The sequence below is a fragment of the Lepidochelys kempii genome, chromosome 2 (assembly GCF_965140265.1).
Source record: "Lepidochelys kempii isolate rLepKem1 chromosome 2, rLepKem1.hap2, whole genome shotgun sequence".
Classification (NCBI taxonomy): Eukaryota; Metazoa; Chordata; order Testudines; family Cheloniidae; genus Lepidochelys; species Lepidochelys kempii.
Genome location: NC_133257.1, coordinates 211,545,921 through 211,564,824, shown reverse-complemented (window position 1 = coordinate 211,564,824; position 18,904 = coordinate 211,545,921). Strand labels below are relative to the sequence as shown.

The window sequence follows — 18,904 nt, the reverse complement described above, 5'->3', positions numbered from 1 at the left end:
CAAAATGTTTTGGTCAATTTGAAATTATTATTTTTTTATTCGACAAAAAATTTTTTTTTGTAATTGGTTCAGTTCTAATCAAATCAATTTTTCCCCCCTGATTTTTCCAGTTTGGCCCCCAGTCTGAAGAATCCACTATTTGCTCAGCTCGAGCCATGAGTATTATCACAGTTTACATAGATCCAGTGTGCCAGTCATCACTTTTAAATTTCTTGATGACATGGATGTGCAGATCCTCAGGGAGAGTAGAGCTCTTTGGTGTGAACACTCATATCCTGCTGCTAACACTGCTGAAAAACAAAGTGCCTAATTAAAGGAACCTGCAGCTTCCATTATCTTCAGCTGATACACAGCACCTCTGAAAATCAGGCCCTAGGTGCCTTAAACTAGGCACCCAATAACTGAGATTCCCCAAATTAGAGGCTGTTGGCTCTTCATGATTTCTGTGCCTTGTTGTGGCACAGGAGGGCCCTGATATTTTTGTTGAAAATGTGGCCACATGGGCTCAATTCATCAGGCTTCCTGAACCTAACCCACAGATAGGGGTATTTTGCATATGTAATTGTCCATATGAGTTTTTGCATATATAATTGTCCATTTTAAACGCACAACATTTATGATTGTTCTCCCTCTGAATATTTAATCCTGAGGAAACAATGATTTCACACATTTGATCTATATTTTGTGTGTCAAGAATTAACTCTAACTTTGGACTGTTTTGTTTGCCTTTGATAGGCTACTGGAAGCCAGCTTGGCCTGTTCACTAAGGCTGCCTGTACCCTTCTGACCGCCATCATTATTGCTTTTGTATATGAATGGCGATTAACTTTGCTTATCCTGGCCTGCATTCCTTTCATTATTGCTTCAAATGCTATTAGACTGAGCTCTGTGGCTGGTCACGTATTAAAAGATCGAAAAGCTTTGGAAGTGGCCGGAAGAGTAAGTTCTCCCAATATAAACTAAATGGGTATAATGTTATATTGTTTAAATGACATTGTTAGTGATGATTTTCTACAGAAATTACTCTGAAAATATATGAAATAAAGCAGTGATAAAGAGAGAAATTCTATTATAGTGGGATGCTAGCTCCACTCTAGCTAAGGTTGAGGATGACTTTTCTGATTGCTTTAAAATCCACACAGTTACTCATATTGCCTTGTAATTTAATGGCAAAAAAAATATGTTAACACAAAGTTAAGGTTTCTTGGTGGCATGTCGTCCCCTAGAGATCCTTGAGTTGAGCAAAACTCAAACTTCTGAACATCAGGAATTGCAGAGTTAAGGTTGTCCTCTTTCAGTAATTCCCCAGTACTCTCTGTTAACACACATACCTTTACTCTGCCAACCCCACAGTTGCTGAAATGTTCAAGCTCTTCACTTTCTTCTACAGTCCATTCAGTGTCACCCACAGGATTCCATCTAACGCTATGAAAGGACAAAAAAGGATAGGGGAAGGTTGACCATGCTAGCTTCCCTCTAGCCTCTTTCAGCTATGCCTCACTGTGCACGTATTCTCACTGGCCCTTGGCACTATAAAGATTCAGAAGGTTCCAGATTGTGGCATACACAATCACACTTAGCCAACTTCCCAGAAATAATATCATACAAGTATAATGTTCGAACTGCTTTACAGCCTTTTACAGCTCCCGTGCCCTGATGGTACATCTCAGCTGGGAGGTCTGACTCCCAGCTCTCCTAGACATACCCATGCAACTCTGCTCGAGCTAGTGCACTAAAAATAGCAGTGTAGCTGGGGTAGCCAGGATGGTGGCTTGGATGAGCCTAACAAGTAGTATGTACCCAGGGGGTCTGGGTGGGTTTGTGCTCATGTGGCTAGCTCAAGCCACTGCTCGTGCCACCCTAGCTATGCACAGTGGGTACATCTATGTGAGCTGGGACTCGCACCTCCCAGCTTAAGTGTAGGGCTACTGTTACACACAGGATACCATCTCAACCTACACTTTCACTTAGCCATCCTGAAAGCATTAGAATCCTTTCAAATTCCACCTCACAGCTGGCAATATCCTTTGTAATTAAAGCCTCGTGCCCTGTTACTGACATAACCTACACAATTCCACATAGAACTGAGGCATACTTCATCCTGAAGGTACACATGCACCTCCTGCCTTTCTCCACACATGCGCACACACACACACACATCTCCTTATGTCTGAGTCACAGCTCTGTCATACATCTCGCTAACATACCTACCAAGCAGAGCTAACTAGTTCCTCTACTCTTCAGTACAGCTCCATCTGCCCCTGAGCATACTCAGTTTGCCTGGAGTGTGCATAGATAATAAATGCTTAGATTGCTCAGAAGCCAGCTCGCTACTGGAAAATACCCTTTCTAATACAGCCCCTGTGCCCTGCTAATGATATAATATAAGGTACACAATTCTGCACTGTACTGGTGCACACAAGATCCTGAAGGTACACACCTAGCTCCTCCCTTTGTTCAGGCATCGGAGGATGGCAAACACAGAGTTTCTCCTGTCCTAAGCTCCGCTCTCACACACCTCAGAGTGATTCACACATGTTCACATCACCAACACACTTACCAAGCAGGCCCAACTACTGCCTCCACCATTTAGCGTAGGTACACCTAGCATCCTGATTGCAACTGGAGTCTATGCAAATAATTCCCATTGGCTACTGCCAGCTCTAGGGAACAGATGGAACATGGGGTGGGAAGCCTTTTTTTTTTCTTGTGCTGTAATAGTGTTAGATGGAGCCCTGTGGGTGAGAGTGAATGGGCTGTAAAAGGAGGCAAAGAGCTTGTACACGTCAGCAGCTGCGGGGTTGGCAGAGCAAAGGCATGAGTGTTAACCCGGCACTGCAGAAAAAGGGCAGAGGTAAGCTTGCCTGCACAACCATACTTGTGCATCTCCTGGTTTTCAGTAGTTGGAGTTTTGTTCCACACAGCGTTCTGCAGGCACACAGCATACCCCCAAGCAACCTTAACTCTGCATTTAACGTCGTTCTTTGCTATGGAATTTCCTAGGTTGTTTTTTTTTAACAGGAAAAGCTATGGTGGCATTAGGAGGTAGTGGCCATATAGGCAGTTGTACATATTGTGTTCCACAATTAGTGTACTGAGCCAGCTGCACAGCCCAACACACACATTCATCAGCTGTGCCTCACTAGCCCTGCTTCAGCACACCGCCCCAGCCATGCTTCTGACCAATTCACTGCATTCCCCCATCCCCATTACCATGCAGAGGCTTCCCTATTGTAAGCCAGGAACACCTCTCCCTGAAGTCTTCACTCCCTGTGTACTAACTTTTCTATTGCTGTCACTTCCTCCCTACTCTAATCTGATTCACATGCAGTGGTTGGGATGAAGGACAGCTGTGTTACAGTGGCATAGTGTTCCTCGTCGGGTTTCAGAATGGCTAGATTTTGTAGCAAGCTGGTGGGAGAAATCACTGCTAGGGTTTGTGTTCCAAAACACTGACCATTTTATGTTTGAGAGAAAAATCCTCTGACCCCTTTCCGATAGATGTACCCCATCTCCAAAAACCGTGAGGTGTCAGCACTTGTAATGGTTTCTGGTCAGCCATGAACCCTCCAATTTCCCGATTAATGTTCGTTCAGTAGCTTTCCTGTAGCGTTGGGGTGCACTGGTAGAGCTGGGGTATAGGAAGGTTGAAGTACACTGAAAGGGCTGGGGCTGCAGGAAAGTTGGGGTGCATGGGGATTGTGGTGCAAAGACAGCTGTGGGATGCAGGGGGTTAGGATGCCAAGACCAAGCTTGGGGTTGGAGTGCAGGAAGGTTGAGGAGCAGGATGGTTTGGGTTTATTGGCAGTGGGGGCACAGGGGGTTGTGGTGCAGGGCTGGGGTGCACTGGCAGAGCTGGGGGTCACGTGCCTCCATCACCTGAACCTCCGACCTCGTACCTCCCTTACCACCTATTCCTATTTACCCCAATCCTCCCACCCAGCAGGGTTGCCAATTTTGGTTGAACGTATACCTGGAGGTTTCATTACATGACACAATCTTTAAAGATTAATCTTTAATTCCTGAAAAACAACTAGGAGTATGGTGGCTTTGTGGATACAGACTAACACTGCTACCCATTTGATACTTTAATTCCTGGAAACTCCAGGACAATCCTAGAGGTTTGGCAACCCTAATTCCCAGAAAGTTTACACATCCAATTTTCCACCCAAACGCTTAGATTACATTTCTCCCAAAATGAAATGACCACCTATGACTCTGACATTGTAGCAAGCTCCAGACGCTCAGTTCAAAATTCCTTTTGTCTTAAGTTCATCACAACCCCCTACCTATCTTTAGCAGTGTTAATTGAAGGGTGAGTTCACAGCCATCCAGTGGTCTGTGATTCATCTTCCAGTCTTTAGTATCTACCTATGAACTCTAGCTCTAGAGTTCTAGCTCTAAGTTTTTTGTTTTTGTTTTTGTTTTTTTAAAAACCCACCACCTAGAAACTTTTTTAAAAAATGGCTGGTTTTAGGGCTTCTTTCCAGAACATCTGGCTCAACAAATGTTAAGTTTGGGTCACTAACCCTACCTTGCCATCTCCTGAGGTGCACCACTATAAATTGGTGAATCTTATGGGAGTGAAAGATACGTGTAGTGATCCAAATTTGGGGTCATTTGACCAAGGGGTTCATGAGATGCCATCCCCCACCAAATGAGCAGCTTTTCTAAAGGTTCATTCTAGTAATGGTTTTTTGCCCATGGGGCTGATCCTGGCACAAGGGTCTCATGCACTTGAGGGTTACCCCCAGAAAATTCATTGCACCCACTAGCCCTTTAGGGGAAGCAAGATTCAGAACATTATTAGCAAAAGAGTTTGGCCATCCACTTAGGCTCTTGAGTAAAGGTCAAGCACTCCACAACTTACATTGAGCATGTATATAAACCAACCCCAAAGGATTTGCAGGTAGAATATCGTCATAGCAGCTGGATAGACTGAAGAGATGTGTAGTTAGTGTTTGTTCCTGAACTTACCCAGCTAGTGACCATTCGAGGCCCCCTTTGTTAAAAATCTGGGAGAGCGTGTCTGGCATGTTGCTAAAATCTGTTCCTACCAGGCTTTTGTTTTGGAGGGGGCGTGTAATGTCATCAAAGTATTTTTGTTTAAAAAAAAAATAAGCATGCAAATGCTTGCTGGCAAGAGAGGACTATTTTAGGGGAATAGGGTGAGAGGGAGTTTGGGGCTGAATGGAGAAGAGACGGGATTATGGGGAGGAAGACAAATGGGGACAGGTGGTAGAGGAGGTTGGGTTTAGGGAATGGATACTGGGAATCAGACATGAGGGTTTGTTGCAGAGGGTCTGGGCGGAATAGGGACAGCTTCACATTCTCCCTTTCTGTCCCTTTTGTGTGTGTACGCTGGAATCTGGGGGACCCCCTAGCTCTCTAAGGGAGTCAGCCCCTCTCACCACCTTCTGCATGTCAGGTGGAATTTATGGGGGCCTTGCCTCTCTGGGGGTGTCTAACCACTGCACCTGTCCCGCATCTGTTTGCCAGGCTCTGAAGCTGCCTTGCCTACCCATGGGGATCTGCCTTCCATCCTGCCTCTCATGTGAGCCAGGGCTGCAGGAGGCATTGCATTCCGGGGGCATCTAAGCCCCTCTCCCTACCCCCTCACATGAATTGGAATATGGGGTGCTTTGTCCCTCTGAGGGAGTCTGGCCCCCTCTCTCTATCTCTCCCCATGTGAGCTTGGATCAGGGAAGTCTGGGTCCTCTGAGTGGGGAGCTTAGAACAGGCATACTCAGAGCATGCCCCACGAATACACTGCTGAGAGAGGGGTGAGGAGCTGAGAAAGGGCATGCTTGACGCATATCAGAAACTCTCCAACTATGGGGAGGGGGAATGGAAAAATCCACTGGCATGAATGGAGCAGTTCATATGCCTCAGCATAGGCACCAACTTTTCCTGGCACCAGTGGGTGCTCAACAACAGCTGTTTCGTGGCGGCAAGCGCTGGGAGCTGGGGGAGAAGCAGAGCTGCAGTGCGCTCAGGGGAGGAGGCGGAGGTGAGCTGCGGCGGGGGGGCAGGGCACCTACCAATTTTTCCCGGGGGGGGTGCTCCAGCCCCGAAGCACCCACAGAGTCGGCGCCTATGCCTCTCAGAGCTAGGTTACTAGGTGTCTCAATTTTATAGGGACTGTCTGGATATTCGGGGCTTTGTCTTATATAGGTGCCTATTACTCCCTACCCCCGTCCCGATTTTTCACACTTGCTATCTGGTCACCTTACTCAGAGTTAGATTCTGGCTGGATTCAGGCTGGGTGTTCACTTTCAGCTGAGAACATCTCATTGAGATGAATGAGCCACTTCACACCTCTCTGAGACTGTTATGATGCTGATGGATGTGTGGAGCACCTCTGCTCCATTGGTCTTCTAATTTTATACAGTGTTATAACTGAGCACCAGCTCTGCTCTAGCTAAGGTGGGGAAGCCCTTCCTGTTTAAAGGATGACTACTAAGTATGCTAAAATCTGTGTGTTTACACAGATTGTCTTGGAATTTGCTATGTGTCATGAAAGCATAGGGTAGGGTGAGTGATCAGAAGGTGGGGTCATTTGAGTAAGGAGTTCCCCACAGCCTCCAGGGGGGAAAAAATGTTCACAGATTGTAGAAGCTTTGAAGTTCTAAGCTCACCTTGAGCAGAAATCTGAGAATGAAATGTAAACTCTTGTTTTGTTTTAATTTGGAGAAATGGAATCTGAGCACAACAGATAGTTCGAGAGCCTTCTTAATTATGGTTGAAAAGAAAATTAATTACAAGGGGTGATTTGCAGTGCAAGAGTTAAATGGGAAGAAGGGAGCTGTTTGGGGTCTGGAGCAAGGGATGGGGGAATAGGCACCGACTCTGTAGGTGAAAAAAATTAGTGGTTGCTTAGCACCCACTGGCAGCCTCCCCCCTCCCGCCCACCAGTGGCCCCGCCAATCAACTCCTTCCCCCTCCCTCTCAGCGCTTCCTGTCCACCACGATCTGCTGTTCTGCAGTGTGCAGGAGGTGCTGGGGGTAAAGGGGAAGCAGCGGAGATGAGGTGCACTTGGGGGCGGGGGCAGAATAGGGTAGGAAGAAGCGCAGCAGGGGGTGGGAAGATGGGAATGGGGCCTTGGGGGAGGGGGGCCTTGAGCAGAGGCAGGAAGGGGTGGAGTGGGGGGCAGGGCCTGGAGCTGAGTGGGGGTTTGAGCAATCCCGGGGAAAGGAGGAACCTGGCACATGGTGAGGGGGGATAAATGAGGATCGGTGGCAGGGGAAGGAAGAAGGGTTGGGGGCTCAAATAAGGGGAAGGGAGAGGATTAAAGGAGTGTGAGGGGTGGCAGAGGAAGCTGGTGATTTGGGGGTGGACTGAGAGCCCTGAATTCTCCCCTTCTGTGTATATGCTTGGATCTGGGGGAGCCCTGCTCCTCCATGTGAGCTGGGATCTAGGGACCCTGCTCTTCCTGAAGTGTCTGAGCCTCTCACCTTGCCCCCAAATGAAGACAGGATCGGGGGGGGGGGGGCTAAAGAACATGGAAATTTAAACATCTGAAATCTAGAAAATGAAAAGTTAAGATACACGTAACCCTTGTGGGAGTGCTAAGGGCCAAGGAGGGGCAGACTGGGTGGGCCTGGCATATGGCTGGGAAAGCCTGGCAGGAGCAGGAGTCCCCACTGGGAGTGGGTAGTAGGAGTGTGGGGCTCACCCAGCTCAATGTGCAGCTCAGGCTGCATAATCAAGGTAGCATGCAGCCCTCCAGTGAGCTGCTGCCTGGAATACGTGTACTCAGAGAGCAAGGAGCAACTTCTTACCTTTTAATGGCTTCTATAGTGCCAGCTAATGCTGCTGCACAACAAAATGTACAGGTGGTGGGAGGAGTACTTAGGAATCACATATCAGCCATGTTGGCTTAGTAGAAAGACCTCTGTGTGACCTTAGGCAAATCATTTAATTGTTGTGCCTCAGTTTCCCTGAGGGTGATACTTGTTTTTCTTTTTTTAAAAAGAAAAACACTTGGAGAGCAAAAGATGAAAAGTATTACAGATGTGCTAACTACATAGTGATAGGAGTAGACTCAAACATAAGAGAATACTTCATATCTGTCTTGTCTCCTGATTTTAGATTTCAATAGAAGCAGTTGAAAATATAAGAACTGTGGCTTCATTAACTAGTGAAGATGCATTCTGTGAGAGATATAGTGCAAGTTTGAATGGTCCATACAGGTAAGATTTGCTTTCAAACAATTCTGTTTTTTAAAAGCAATGAATACATATTTTCTTAATTTAAAACAACTCAAGATTTATTCATATTACATTCATTTGCAGACTGAAAATATTAAACACATTAATGATTTGAAAGGATTTTGGCAACCTTTTAAAAAGGGTTAAAATGTATTTACTCGGTTTCTTTAAAATACCTTCTTAGATGTTATGTGTGTGTGTGATGTAAAATTTGTATATATAAGAGAGAGGGGAGAGAGAGAGAGAGAGAGAATGTAATGACCTGGTATAAAGTTTTAATTAACATGCATATGGGAGGTTTACTTGCTTCACAAGTATTGCAGCAGAATGACTTGCATAGGTCAAGTGGCAAAGACTTTATACTACATAACGTCACCATGTATTTCAACTTGCACTGCAAGTATGGACTTGCAGATCTTGAAATAAGGTGCATTTATTTTTCCCCTTTGGCCTTTTCGGTCACATTCTACAAGCTAATCACTATAGGGGCTAATTTCTAATATCCAAATATGTCAGACATTTTCATAGCCTCCATTTTATTTAAATGAAATGATCTACCATCCATTTTGTTTCTTTCCTCTTAAATACAGTATGTTTTAAGTAAAAGCAGGGATTGAAAATGATAGTCCCCAGCCAATGACAGTTTTATGATTCAATATTCTATAAACCATCAGTATGAGAAAAAAATCTATATTTCATATATTCTCTATATTTCATTGGAGAAATGGGATTCTCAGCTTTAGCGCTTGTCTCTGGTCCTGGCAGGTCATTGTATTACAATATTATGATTTATGGAGAAACTATTTTGGAAAACATTTTAAAAATATATGAGCACTAGAGATAAGTGAAAATCTGAATTTCCATCCTGTGGGAAATTCTAATATTTCAAACTCTGTTTTGCTCTGAATTGGGACAAAAAGTGAAAATATATCAAATTTTTTCTCGGAAAGAAAACTTTTTAGAAAAATGTCAATTTGGGGGAGGAATAGCTCAGTGGTTTGAGCATTGGCCTGCTAAACCCAGGGTTGTGAGTTCAATCCTTGAGGGGGCCATTTAGGGATCTCGGGCAAAAATTGGGGATCGGTCCTGCTTTGAGCAGGGGGTTGGACTAGATCAGGGATCTCAAACTCAAATGACTACGAGGGCCACATGAGAGCTACTACATTGGGCTGAGGGCTGCACCACTGAACACCCCCCTCCCCTGCTGCCCTGGGTCTGCCCCCACTCTGCCCCTTCCCTGCCCCACCTCAACCCCCCCCTCGCCCCCAGGGGGTGCAGGAGAGGTGCAGGGTGCAGCGGGGGCTCAGGGCAGGGGGTTGGGGTGCAGTAGGGGTGCAGGGTGCAGCAGGGGGCTCAGGGCAAGGGATTCGGGGGGTGGGTCCGGCAGGGAAGCCTGCCTGCCCTGCCCTGCCCCTGCACCGCTCTGCTCCAGGAAGCAGCCGGGACCTGGCGGGTGCACAAGGGTCTGTGTGTTGCCCTGGCCGCTCCTCCAGGTACCTCCCCCGAAGCTCCCACTGGCTGGGATCGGGGAACTGCAGCCAATGGGAGCTTCAAGGGAGGTACCTGGAGGCGCGGCCAGGGCAATACACAGACCCCTGTGCACCGTCCTCCCTTCCCCGCCCAAGGTCCTGGAGCAGTGCGGGGGCAGGGCAGGCAGGCAGGGAGCCTGCCCTTGCCCCCGGTGCACGGCAGGCCGGACCCGCTCTCAGTAAATGCTAGGGGGGCGGGGTGCCGCGGGGAGCTGGCGGGCCGCAGAAAATAACCCCACAGGCTGTGTGCAGGCCGCACGTTTGAGACCCCTGGACTAGATGATTTCCTGAGGTTCCTTCCACCCTGAGATTCTATGAATTTAGAAATCGCAAATCCATTCCATTTTTGCATTTTCTCTCCAAACAAAATATTTTTATATTTCCAAATAATTGAAATATTTAATTTTTTTTTCTTTTCTTTAACTGACCTGAAACTTTTTGTTTCTATCTAGTTCAACATCAAACTACATTTCCCTGTTTTGGAACATTGTCTCTCTTATGGGCCAGGCTCCCTGCTTGGACTACATCTCCCATGATGCAGTGTGGTCTCCCCTCTGACTGAGTGGCATAATGCTTTATCGGAGTCACATGGCTATGGGTGCAAAGCAGAAGTATTTCAGTTCAGGTCAAACCAACCCAGAATAAAATATTTTGTACTTTTTTTCCGAATGGAAAATTTCAAATGTGCAGAAATTGCATTGTCAGAACTAGTACCAGTTTCTTTGTCACAGCAAGGTCTGCACGTAATTAAGGTAAACCAGTTTTACCATCCCACATAACAACATTGGTCACCACTGCACAGTGGGGTCTGAATTGCTACTCCCCTTCCTCCCTCTCTCCCCCTCCTCCCCCGTACTCAGAACAGGCAATATCTGCAGTGCTTCAGTTATGCTGTGTTGTAAACATTGACTTTTCTATGGTGACCACTACATTTATCCAAATTGTCCAAAAATTCAAGCATTCAAAGATCATAAGAGACTTATCAAAATTATCAGTTTGCTTTGTGTCAGATTGCTTTGGCCATCCATAAACATTTCTTCTGGAAACCAACATTCAAGTGTTAAAAGTTTTTGCCTATTAAAGGTAATTTTATCCTAAGGTCCTATCCAACAAACAGCTAGTTGTAATGAAGAGATCTCATTTGCCATAAGCTCTCTCCAGAGGCACCTTCATGGAGCCCCTAGCATGCAGCTTTATTCATTATTATTTGAGTGAGTGAGGTATAGGGTTTGCCACCCCTAATCCAAAGGTCTGACCTTCTCCCAGCCAGTCTCTGCTCTTGGCATTTCTTGACCATTTTTTCCTTTAACATAAATCTTTTCTTTTATCAGGGACTCTCTAACAAAAGCCCCCATATATGGATTTACCTATGGAATAGCCCAGTGTACACTCTACTTTCTTGATGCAGCAGTCTTCAGGTTCGCGGCCTGGCTCATTGCTAATTGTTATACAAACTTTGAAAATGTATTTATGTGAGTACACATCAGTCCAAAGACAGTGATTTCAACACATGTTAATTGTATATAAGTCTAATTACTGAGGCAATGGTGCAAAAGGTCCTACAGTTTAGAATCTGGTCAGGAGTTCAATTCAGGCAGAAGGGTTATTTCTTGGAGAGGAAGCATGGGAGCAGTTGTGTTGGCATATATAGAGCCAGGCTCAGTTTATTTACTATGGAGAAACTTTTACTGCTGACACTTCATTGCAGACAATGGGCTTTGTGAAATGCCTCTGCGTGGAGAAATTACATACCATTAGCCACCCATTAAAAAAATATTTGTAGCTGTAATCTGTTTCTAATCCTGTGTGTGTAATTTTTCTAAGCCATAAAGTTCTTAGATTTAGAGATAGTGTTAAGTCTGTTTGTTTTAAATAAATTACGAATGTTGTTTTTGTTATGAACAATAATAAAAAAGTATCTCTTTAGATGAACTGAAAGATGTTTTGTGTTTTGGTTTTCAGAGCCTTTTTTTCAATTCTATATGCTGCTTTGAATGTTGGGCAGTCCATTTCTTTGGCACCAGATTTTGGCAAAGCTAAAGTTTCTGCCCAACAAATCTTTCAGCTTTTGGATCAGAAACCCTTAATTGACAGCTATAGTGAAGAGGGGACAAAACTGGTAAGGCCATTTAGAATGTCCTTGAAACTAACAAACCTGGTGGTACTGTATTGTCCTTAATTGTATTAATCTTGTTAAATTGCCTTTTGCAATGTCACAGAAGACAGGACCAGACAGGTAAGGTAAAATTTAATAGCAATAACTTAATTTTATATTTGCTCAGTGCCATTTAATACCTTTTTGCTTGAGAAATTAACAGAATACTTTTAAGTGCAGTTCTAGTCTGAAAAGTGACTGGAAGAATGCATTTCATTCACCTGTTCTCTCCGTTGGGGCTATTCTGAGGCCTTGTCTACAGTACCGGGGTAAGTCGACCTAAGTTACGCTACTCTAGCTACGTGAATAATGTAACTGGGTTCAGTGTAACTTAGCTTAACTTACCGCAGTGTCTTCACTGTTCTGCATTGATGGGAGATGCTCTCCCATTGACTTACCTTACTCTTCTTGTTCCGGTGGAGTACCGGAGTCGATCAGAGAGCGCTCTGCCATCGACACCCGCTGAATCAATTGCAGCGGTGTCAGTCTCCCCAGGAGTGACGACAAGCCCAGAGTTCTAACTGCTCTGCTTGAGCAATACAAGTATGTTTTCACTGCTTTTTACTCCTGTCTACTATGCAGCTGTGTCGGAGAGTGAGTTAGATTCGGTTCCTTCTTGTGCATCGTCCGCAGACTTGTTTGCTAAGTTCCAGTCAGTTACATCTGTGTAAAAGAGAGTCAAGGTGGGTGTGTTAATATCTTTCCTTGGACCAAATTATGTCGGTGAGAGAGACAAGCTGTGGAGCTTGGACAGAGCTCTTCTTCAGTTCTGTGAAAGCTTGTCTCTCTCACCAACACAAGTTGTGTCCCATAAAAGCTATTACTTCACCCACGTTGACTCTCTAATAACCTGGGACCAACATGGCTAAACAACACTGCATACAACTTTTGTGTAACCTCATTTAAGTCAAAGGGGTTGCACAAGTATTACTGAGGACGTAACTTGGCCTGCAGAACCTTTTGTTCCTGGTGATTATATGTGAGATGGAAAGAACTCAGCTTGTCTCTCAAAGCCCAGAGTTGACAGAAACTCATCTTTGTATTTATAAACTGAACACATTTCACACGGAGAGCACTGAGAGACCATAAATGCTTTTACAAGCAGAACCAGCCTTTCAGAAACTTGAAATTGCTTTCGAATTCTAGCTTTTGGATAGTGGCCTTGATTCAGAAAAGGGCTCGGGCACATACTGTAAGCATGCCAGTAACTCATGTGCACAACTTTAAGTCACACATGCTTGACTACTTTCCTGAGTCAGCTCCAGCTGCCCAGACAACTAGTGGTCCAGGGGAAATATCTTCTTGCAAATAAAGACGTTAATTGAAAGTGCAACCATTCTAGGCCAAATCTTGATGCCAGTGAAGCAGCTGCCTTTGACTTCAGTGAAGCTAAGATTTGGCCCAAAGAGTTTAAACCTTGAAAGTCCACTTGTCTAGGTGCTGTGACAGTCCATTGTACTTACAGTGCTGGTATTGTGGTCCTGGAGCTGTGCCACCCCCAAGGCATCAGACGAGGCTCCCACAGTCTCTCCTAACATCTCCTCCTTCATTCACCGTTGTCTTCAAGTCTTCTTCCTTGCTACCTCTTATACTCAGAGCTCCCTTCCTACATAAAAGAGCCAATCAACTACCCTTTTCTTATTCAAACCACCACTTAAAACAGTTGTCCTTGAAAACTATGAATAATCCATCAAAGTAAAAATGTTTAACCCAATCTGAGATCTGATGTTCACCTTGTACTATGTTCATCCTGTGTACTGTGTGTTTAAATTACATTATTTAGAGAGTGAACTCCCAAGGGCAGGAACTATGTTTTCCACACACAATGATAGTGTCTGGATTATATGCATTGGTGACATAAAAGAGAGGTATTAGGGTTGTTTACTTACCTAAAGTAATGATAGCTCTCGTGAACCAGGCTGAAAAGGAATGATAGAAATGAGAAAGAGATGCGGAAAAAAACCCCTCAAGAAGGAGGTCCTGTAAACAGAAGATACCAACCCAATGTCATTGCATATTTAAGCAATAATAAACTGACAAAAATGCTCTGGGTTTGAAAATGCCATACCATTTCCAATTGACTTGTCAACACCTTCATTTAAATGACCATACTGAGTTGTGTTTGATGCTTCTGTACAAGATAGACAGTCTTCTGTCATACATTTGTATTTTCTACCGTTTCCAGAGTCAGTTTGATGGCAACATTGAATTCAGGGATATCCATTTTGTATACCCTACAAGACCAGAAGCTCAAGTTTTGCAAGGATTCAGCCTGAAGGTTAATAAAGGACAGACGCTAGCCTTGGTGGGAAGCAGTGGTTGTGGCAAAAGCACATCCATTCAGCTACTGGAGAGATTTTATGACCCTATGGCAGGACAAGTGGTAAGAAGAGATTTGTGCAGCTATTAACACTTAGAGCTTATAGAACTGTTCTTCAAACTATTTCACAAACATTAAAACATCCACACAACTGCCCTCTTGAGGTGGATAAGTGTTACAGGTCCCGGTTCTGCAGAGAAGACTTGGGACTTGCTTAAGGTAGAGCCGGGAGTAGAACTCAGGATCTTCTGACTCCCCATCCTGGCTTTAGATCACTAGATTGCATCTCTTTGTTGATTTACTTGATATATTGGAGGGGGCATTAGAATATACTTCCCATAATGTAACCCTTGTCACTAGTCCTGTACTCATGTTAACGTGACACAATTTGACGTCTAATTCATCACTTGGTGAGACTTTCGATGTAAGGCCTATTAATGATGATGGGAGCTCCAAAAAGAATAGCCTAGAGATGGGTGAGTCAAAGGATGTTTGAATAAATGCCCAAAGATTTGGATTCTTATCGGAGCTCTTCAACCATCTAGATCTAAGAAGCTCATGAACAGACTTTCTCATGAGATCCCTGGTACCTGCCATCATCAGTAAAGATGGAAATTCGGTGGGCACATCTCGTTATAGATTGGCAATTCCACATCTATTACGGAAGCTAGCAGAGCTAGACATGCACAAAAAATAATTCTCAGAGGAAAAGGTTATCTGAGCTTCTCTTGAATTTTCGAAGAGTTTTTTTTGGTTCAGTTCAATTTTGGATGAAAGATCTGGTCATCTATTATTAAATCAGAAGTGGTTCACCAACCACTTTACTTTTACTGTAACTCTAACACAGGTCAGAGGATTTTTACAGATTCGTGTTTCACATTTACATTGTATGCCTGAGGAGGAGTATTGCATTCTGCAGGGAATTATTTTTCCCTTTTTCTGTTTCTAGTTTGCAGATGGATTCGATATCAAGTCTTTGCATTTGCAGTGGTTAAGGTCCAAATTGGGTATTGTGTCACAGCAGCCTATTTTGTTTGACTGCAGCATTGCTGAAAATATCCAGTACGGAGACAACAGTAGGGTTGTCAGTCAGGAGGAGATTGAAGAGGCAGCTAAAGCAGCAAATATTCACACCTTCATAGAAAATCTTCCAGAGGTAAATGAAAATGTCTTTCCATTCTCAGTGTGGGGTAAATATTCACTGGGACCTATCTAAGCAACTCCCATTAATGCAAAACAATATGCTTTTTTGTTTTTTAAAAAAAGCTTATTTTCTTGTGTGTCAATTCTCAGAGAGGAAAATAGGAAGCTGATGTTTAAAAATGTAACTTGCAATATGTTTTAACACATTCACAGTCATAATTAGCTAATTCAAATGCAAAATCCGAGCACCAGTTTTCTTGTTTTCCTCTATCACAGTGATGTTATATAACAACTATAAAAGAGACATTTGATTCTAAACCTTTATTTTCATTTCCTCATAAACTTTGCCAATTCTTTTTCTGTTTTTGGCTGAAACTTTCTCTAGTTTTAGTCTTATCTGAAAGGTAAAATGTTTCAAGTACATCTTAACCTTCATGTTTGCCATAGACTTAGTTCTCAAAGTGGAGAAAGACCTTGGAAAAGCCCAAAGAAATCAGGCATACTGTAAAGTTACATAGAATTGAAAATGACAATTGAAAATTTAAAAAAACAATATTTATTTTTCATTACCACCTAGTTTTTGAAAATGTATATGGAAGAAAGTTTTGGATGTGTAAGAAATAAAGGATCACCTCCTGAGTGTGGGTCTTTAGGGCCTTGAAATTATAAATGTCTCTTGAGATCTATATGTATAAATACAGGTGTCTTTGACTAGACACATCAGTGGTTGCATCACTTGGGAGTTAGTCTTTTTCTAATGCTGCGATGAATTTTCATTACAGAGCAGTTATCAATATGTATAACTGTAGAGATGCATTTTGATTCAAACAGTTACTAAAATCTTATAAAATTTTAATTATTAAAAACAATTACATTATTCTTTTTTCTTTCAAGGTGGAAATGCTTAATATAGTATATTTTTAATAGCAGAGAATGTAACTTCCTGTTTCTAACTTTCCTTCATAACGAATACTTACTTATACAGAAGTATAATACCCAAGTGGGTGACAAAGGAGCACAACTTTCTGGAGGTCAGAAACAAAGAATAGCAATTGCTCGTGCTCTAGTTCGTAACCCAGCAGTTCTGCTTCTAGATGAAGCCACATCAGCTCTTGACACGGAAAGTGAAAAGGTTAGTAATATGCATTATACTATTTGTAATACACACAAAATTATGGGGTTCGAAAGCTTCAATGCATGAACACAGACGCTCCGTCTACAATACAATTTTGGAAGTTCCACACAACAATCCTTGGCTCGCTCTCTGTCTACGGCCTGCTTTTTGTAGAGTGCCCTCAGCTCCTGGTGTCTAAATTGGGAGTTTATGGTGTTCAGCAACACTTGGGACTGGAGACAAAGTGGGATTTTCAGAACTGCTCAATTGTGGCCTGCCTCAGTTCCGTTAAAGTCAGTTATGAAGTCAATGGGACTTCTAATGCGTTCACAGTTAGGCCAATGCTGAGCACTTTGGAAAATCCCATTCATAATTAGCAACTCTGAGTCTGTGAGACAGGTGTCTTCAAACAATAGACTGTGATCTACTAGAGGAGGCCTTGTAAGGCAAATCACCAGTTCCTTCCTCTTCCCTTCAGCCAGCAGCACTAGCAGCAACGGGGGTCTCTTTCTGCACTATTTCCTGCTCTGTCTGGGTGAACAGGTGTTGCTACAGAGACCGAGAGGGATCCACTCTGCCAGTAGAATTGCTGGCTGTCAGGACAGAATGGAACAATGAAGTTTAATGTTGTCCTGCCTCTGTCGTCGTCCCAGTCCTTTGATCCACCTGCATTCAGCGGGTAAGAGATGACATGCAGGAGCAGCTGGCTTGGAAAAAAGGTTTCAGCAACACCTCCTACCGCTCAGGAGATGCTGTGCAGTGAAGAGAGAGTAATTAAGCTATCCTCTGCTGCTCAGCTGGCTGAGCTTCCTCACTGCATCCACCATCTCCAGGAGAGGAGGGAGACTCCACAGGGACAAATAAACTGTTCATTTGGATAGGGATGCGGTAGAAGTGAAAAATGCAACCATGCAAAATACCATCCAGTTGTGAGGCAGATGTCGGGATCCTGATTTTGGATTTTTATGGGCAACAAGAAGTATCTGGCATTGCTGCTGCTATCGGTGAACGTGCAAGTTTTATTCATGTCTGTGTATCTGGCTGGTCTGCTTTCTGCAAAATGATCTCAGTACTGTGCATGTCTGACTGACAAGTGCATATCCGGGGGAGGACAGAGGTTGTTTCCAACTACATGCCGAATTTAGAGAAACTAACAGATAGCATGCAATGTCAAATATAACACACACATTTGGTAAGCAGCCAATATCACAGACAGTTCATTACACCTCTGCAAATTAGTTGTGTTGCATGGTAAATCTAAGTTTTATGTTGGTCCAAACAAGTTCCTTATGGACCTCATTCTGCTAGCCCTTGTTCATGAGAGTAGTCTCAGTGACTTCAGTGGAATTACTCACACAAATAAAGGTTGTAATATCAGGCCCCTGTGTTTGAGGCCTCCTTCATGCATCGGAAGTACTGACTCCTAAACCCCAGTGAGGAACACCCAAGTTCTAACGTGAACTATAAAGGCAAAGGTGTAACCTGTGAAAGGGAAGATTCTCCAGGAAATAACAAGTTTTTTCACTGCATCTGTCTGCAGATTGTACAGAAAGCCTTGGACAATGCCAGGAAGGGTCGAACCTGCATTATTATTGCTCACCGCTTGACGACTGTCCAGAACGCTGATGTCATAGCAGTGATTCATAATGGAAAAGTAGTGGAACAAGGGACTCACAGCCAGTTGCTGGCAAAGGAAGGACATTACTATGCACTTGTAAATGAGCAAGTTTCTCATTAACATTAATGTTACAACTAATCTATTTTTATAAATACGCACACAACCCACAGCTAAGTAATATTAAGGATGAGTGCATCTCATTACTGAGATGTCTGCAGGTTCAAAACATAGGCACATAGTAAAAAAAGAGAGAACAGACATTTATTTTTTTCTTGTGTCACAGCTTTAGTTTACTTAATCCTATTGGTAAGATCCTTTGGGGCATGTTGGTTTGTTTTAAACTGCTTTTATATTAATGATTACAAGCCTTTCATGGAAATATATATTGACAAAATAGATCACAAACTGTTTGTTTAAAAATGTATTGTTAAAACCTGTATTATTGACCTAACAGAACTTACTGGTTCTTTTGAAACCATTAAGGCTATTTCAAAAAGACTTAAAAATAATTATTATTGGCCCAATGACTGTGATGGCTCCATTTTGGAGCTGATTAATGTCAACTATGTAAATAGCTATTTAACAAAAAGCGGGGGTGGGGGTTCACCATACGAAGTTAAATTTAAGCATTTTTTTCAGCTTTTTAAATGGAGTTTTAGAAATGTTGATCCATCTATAGTCATAGTGGTTTACACAGCTGTTATAATATTTTATTCTCAGAGTGTTTTTCCCTTAATATAGTCAACCATCATGCTTAAACAACAGTTGAGGAACATATGTCATCTATTTATTAGAGAGACAGACAGACTCGGTC

The 18,904-nt window shown here is 43.4% G+C and overlaps 1 protein-coding gene across 1 annotated transcript in view; it reads left to right on the top strand.

Annotated features, from left to right (window-relative positions):
- LOC140907553 (ATP-dependent translocase ABCB1-like) overlaps positions 1-18,269 on the top strand; it is a 57,275-nt gene extending 39,006 nt beyond the window's left edge. Inside the window, exons 22-29 of the mRNA XM_073333751.1 lie at positions 736-939; positions 8,093-8,193; positions 11,072-11,212; positions 11,703-11,859; positions 14,081-14,278; positions 15,165-15,371; positions 16,344-16,490; positions 18,013-18,269. Of these exons, the coding sequence (XP_073189852.1) occupies positions 736-939; positions 8,093-8,193; positions 11,072-11,212; positions 11,703-11,859; positions 14,081-14,278; positions 15,165-15,371; positions 16,344-16,490; positions 18,013-18,210 (1,353 nt within the window). The 3' untranslated portion in view covers positions 18,211-18,269. The remainder of the gene's footprint in view (positions 1-735; positions 940-8,092; positions 8,194-11,071; positions 11,213-11,702; positions 11,860-14,080; positions 14,279-15,164; positions 15,372-16,343; positions 16,491-18,012) is intronic.
- Positions 18,270-18,904: the final 635 nt, after the last annotated feature.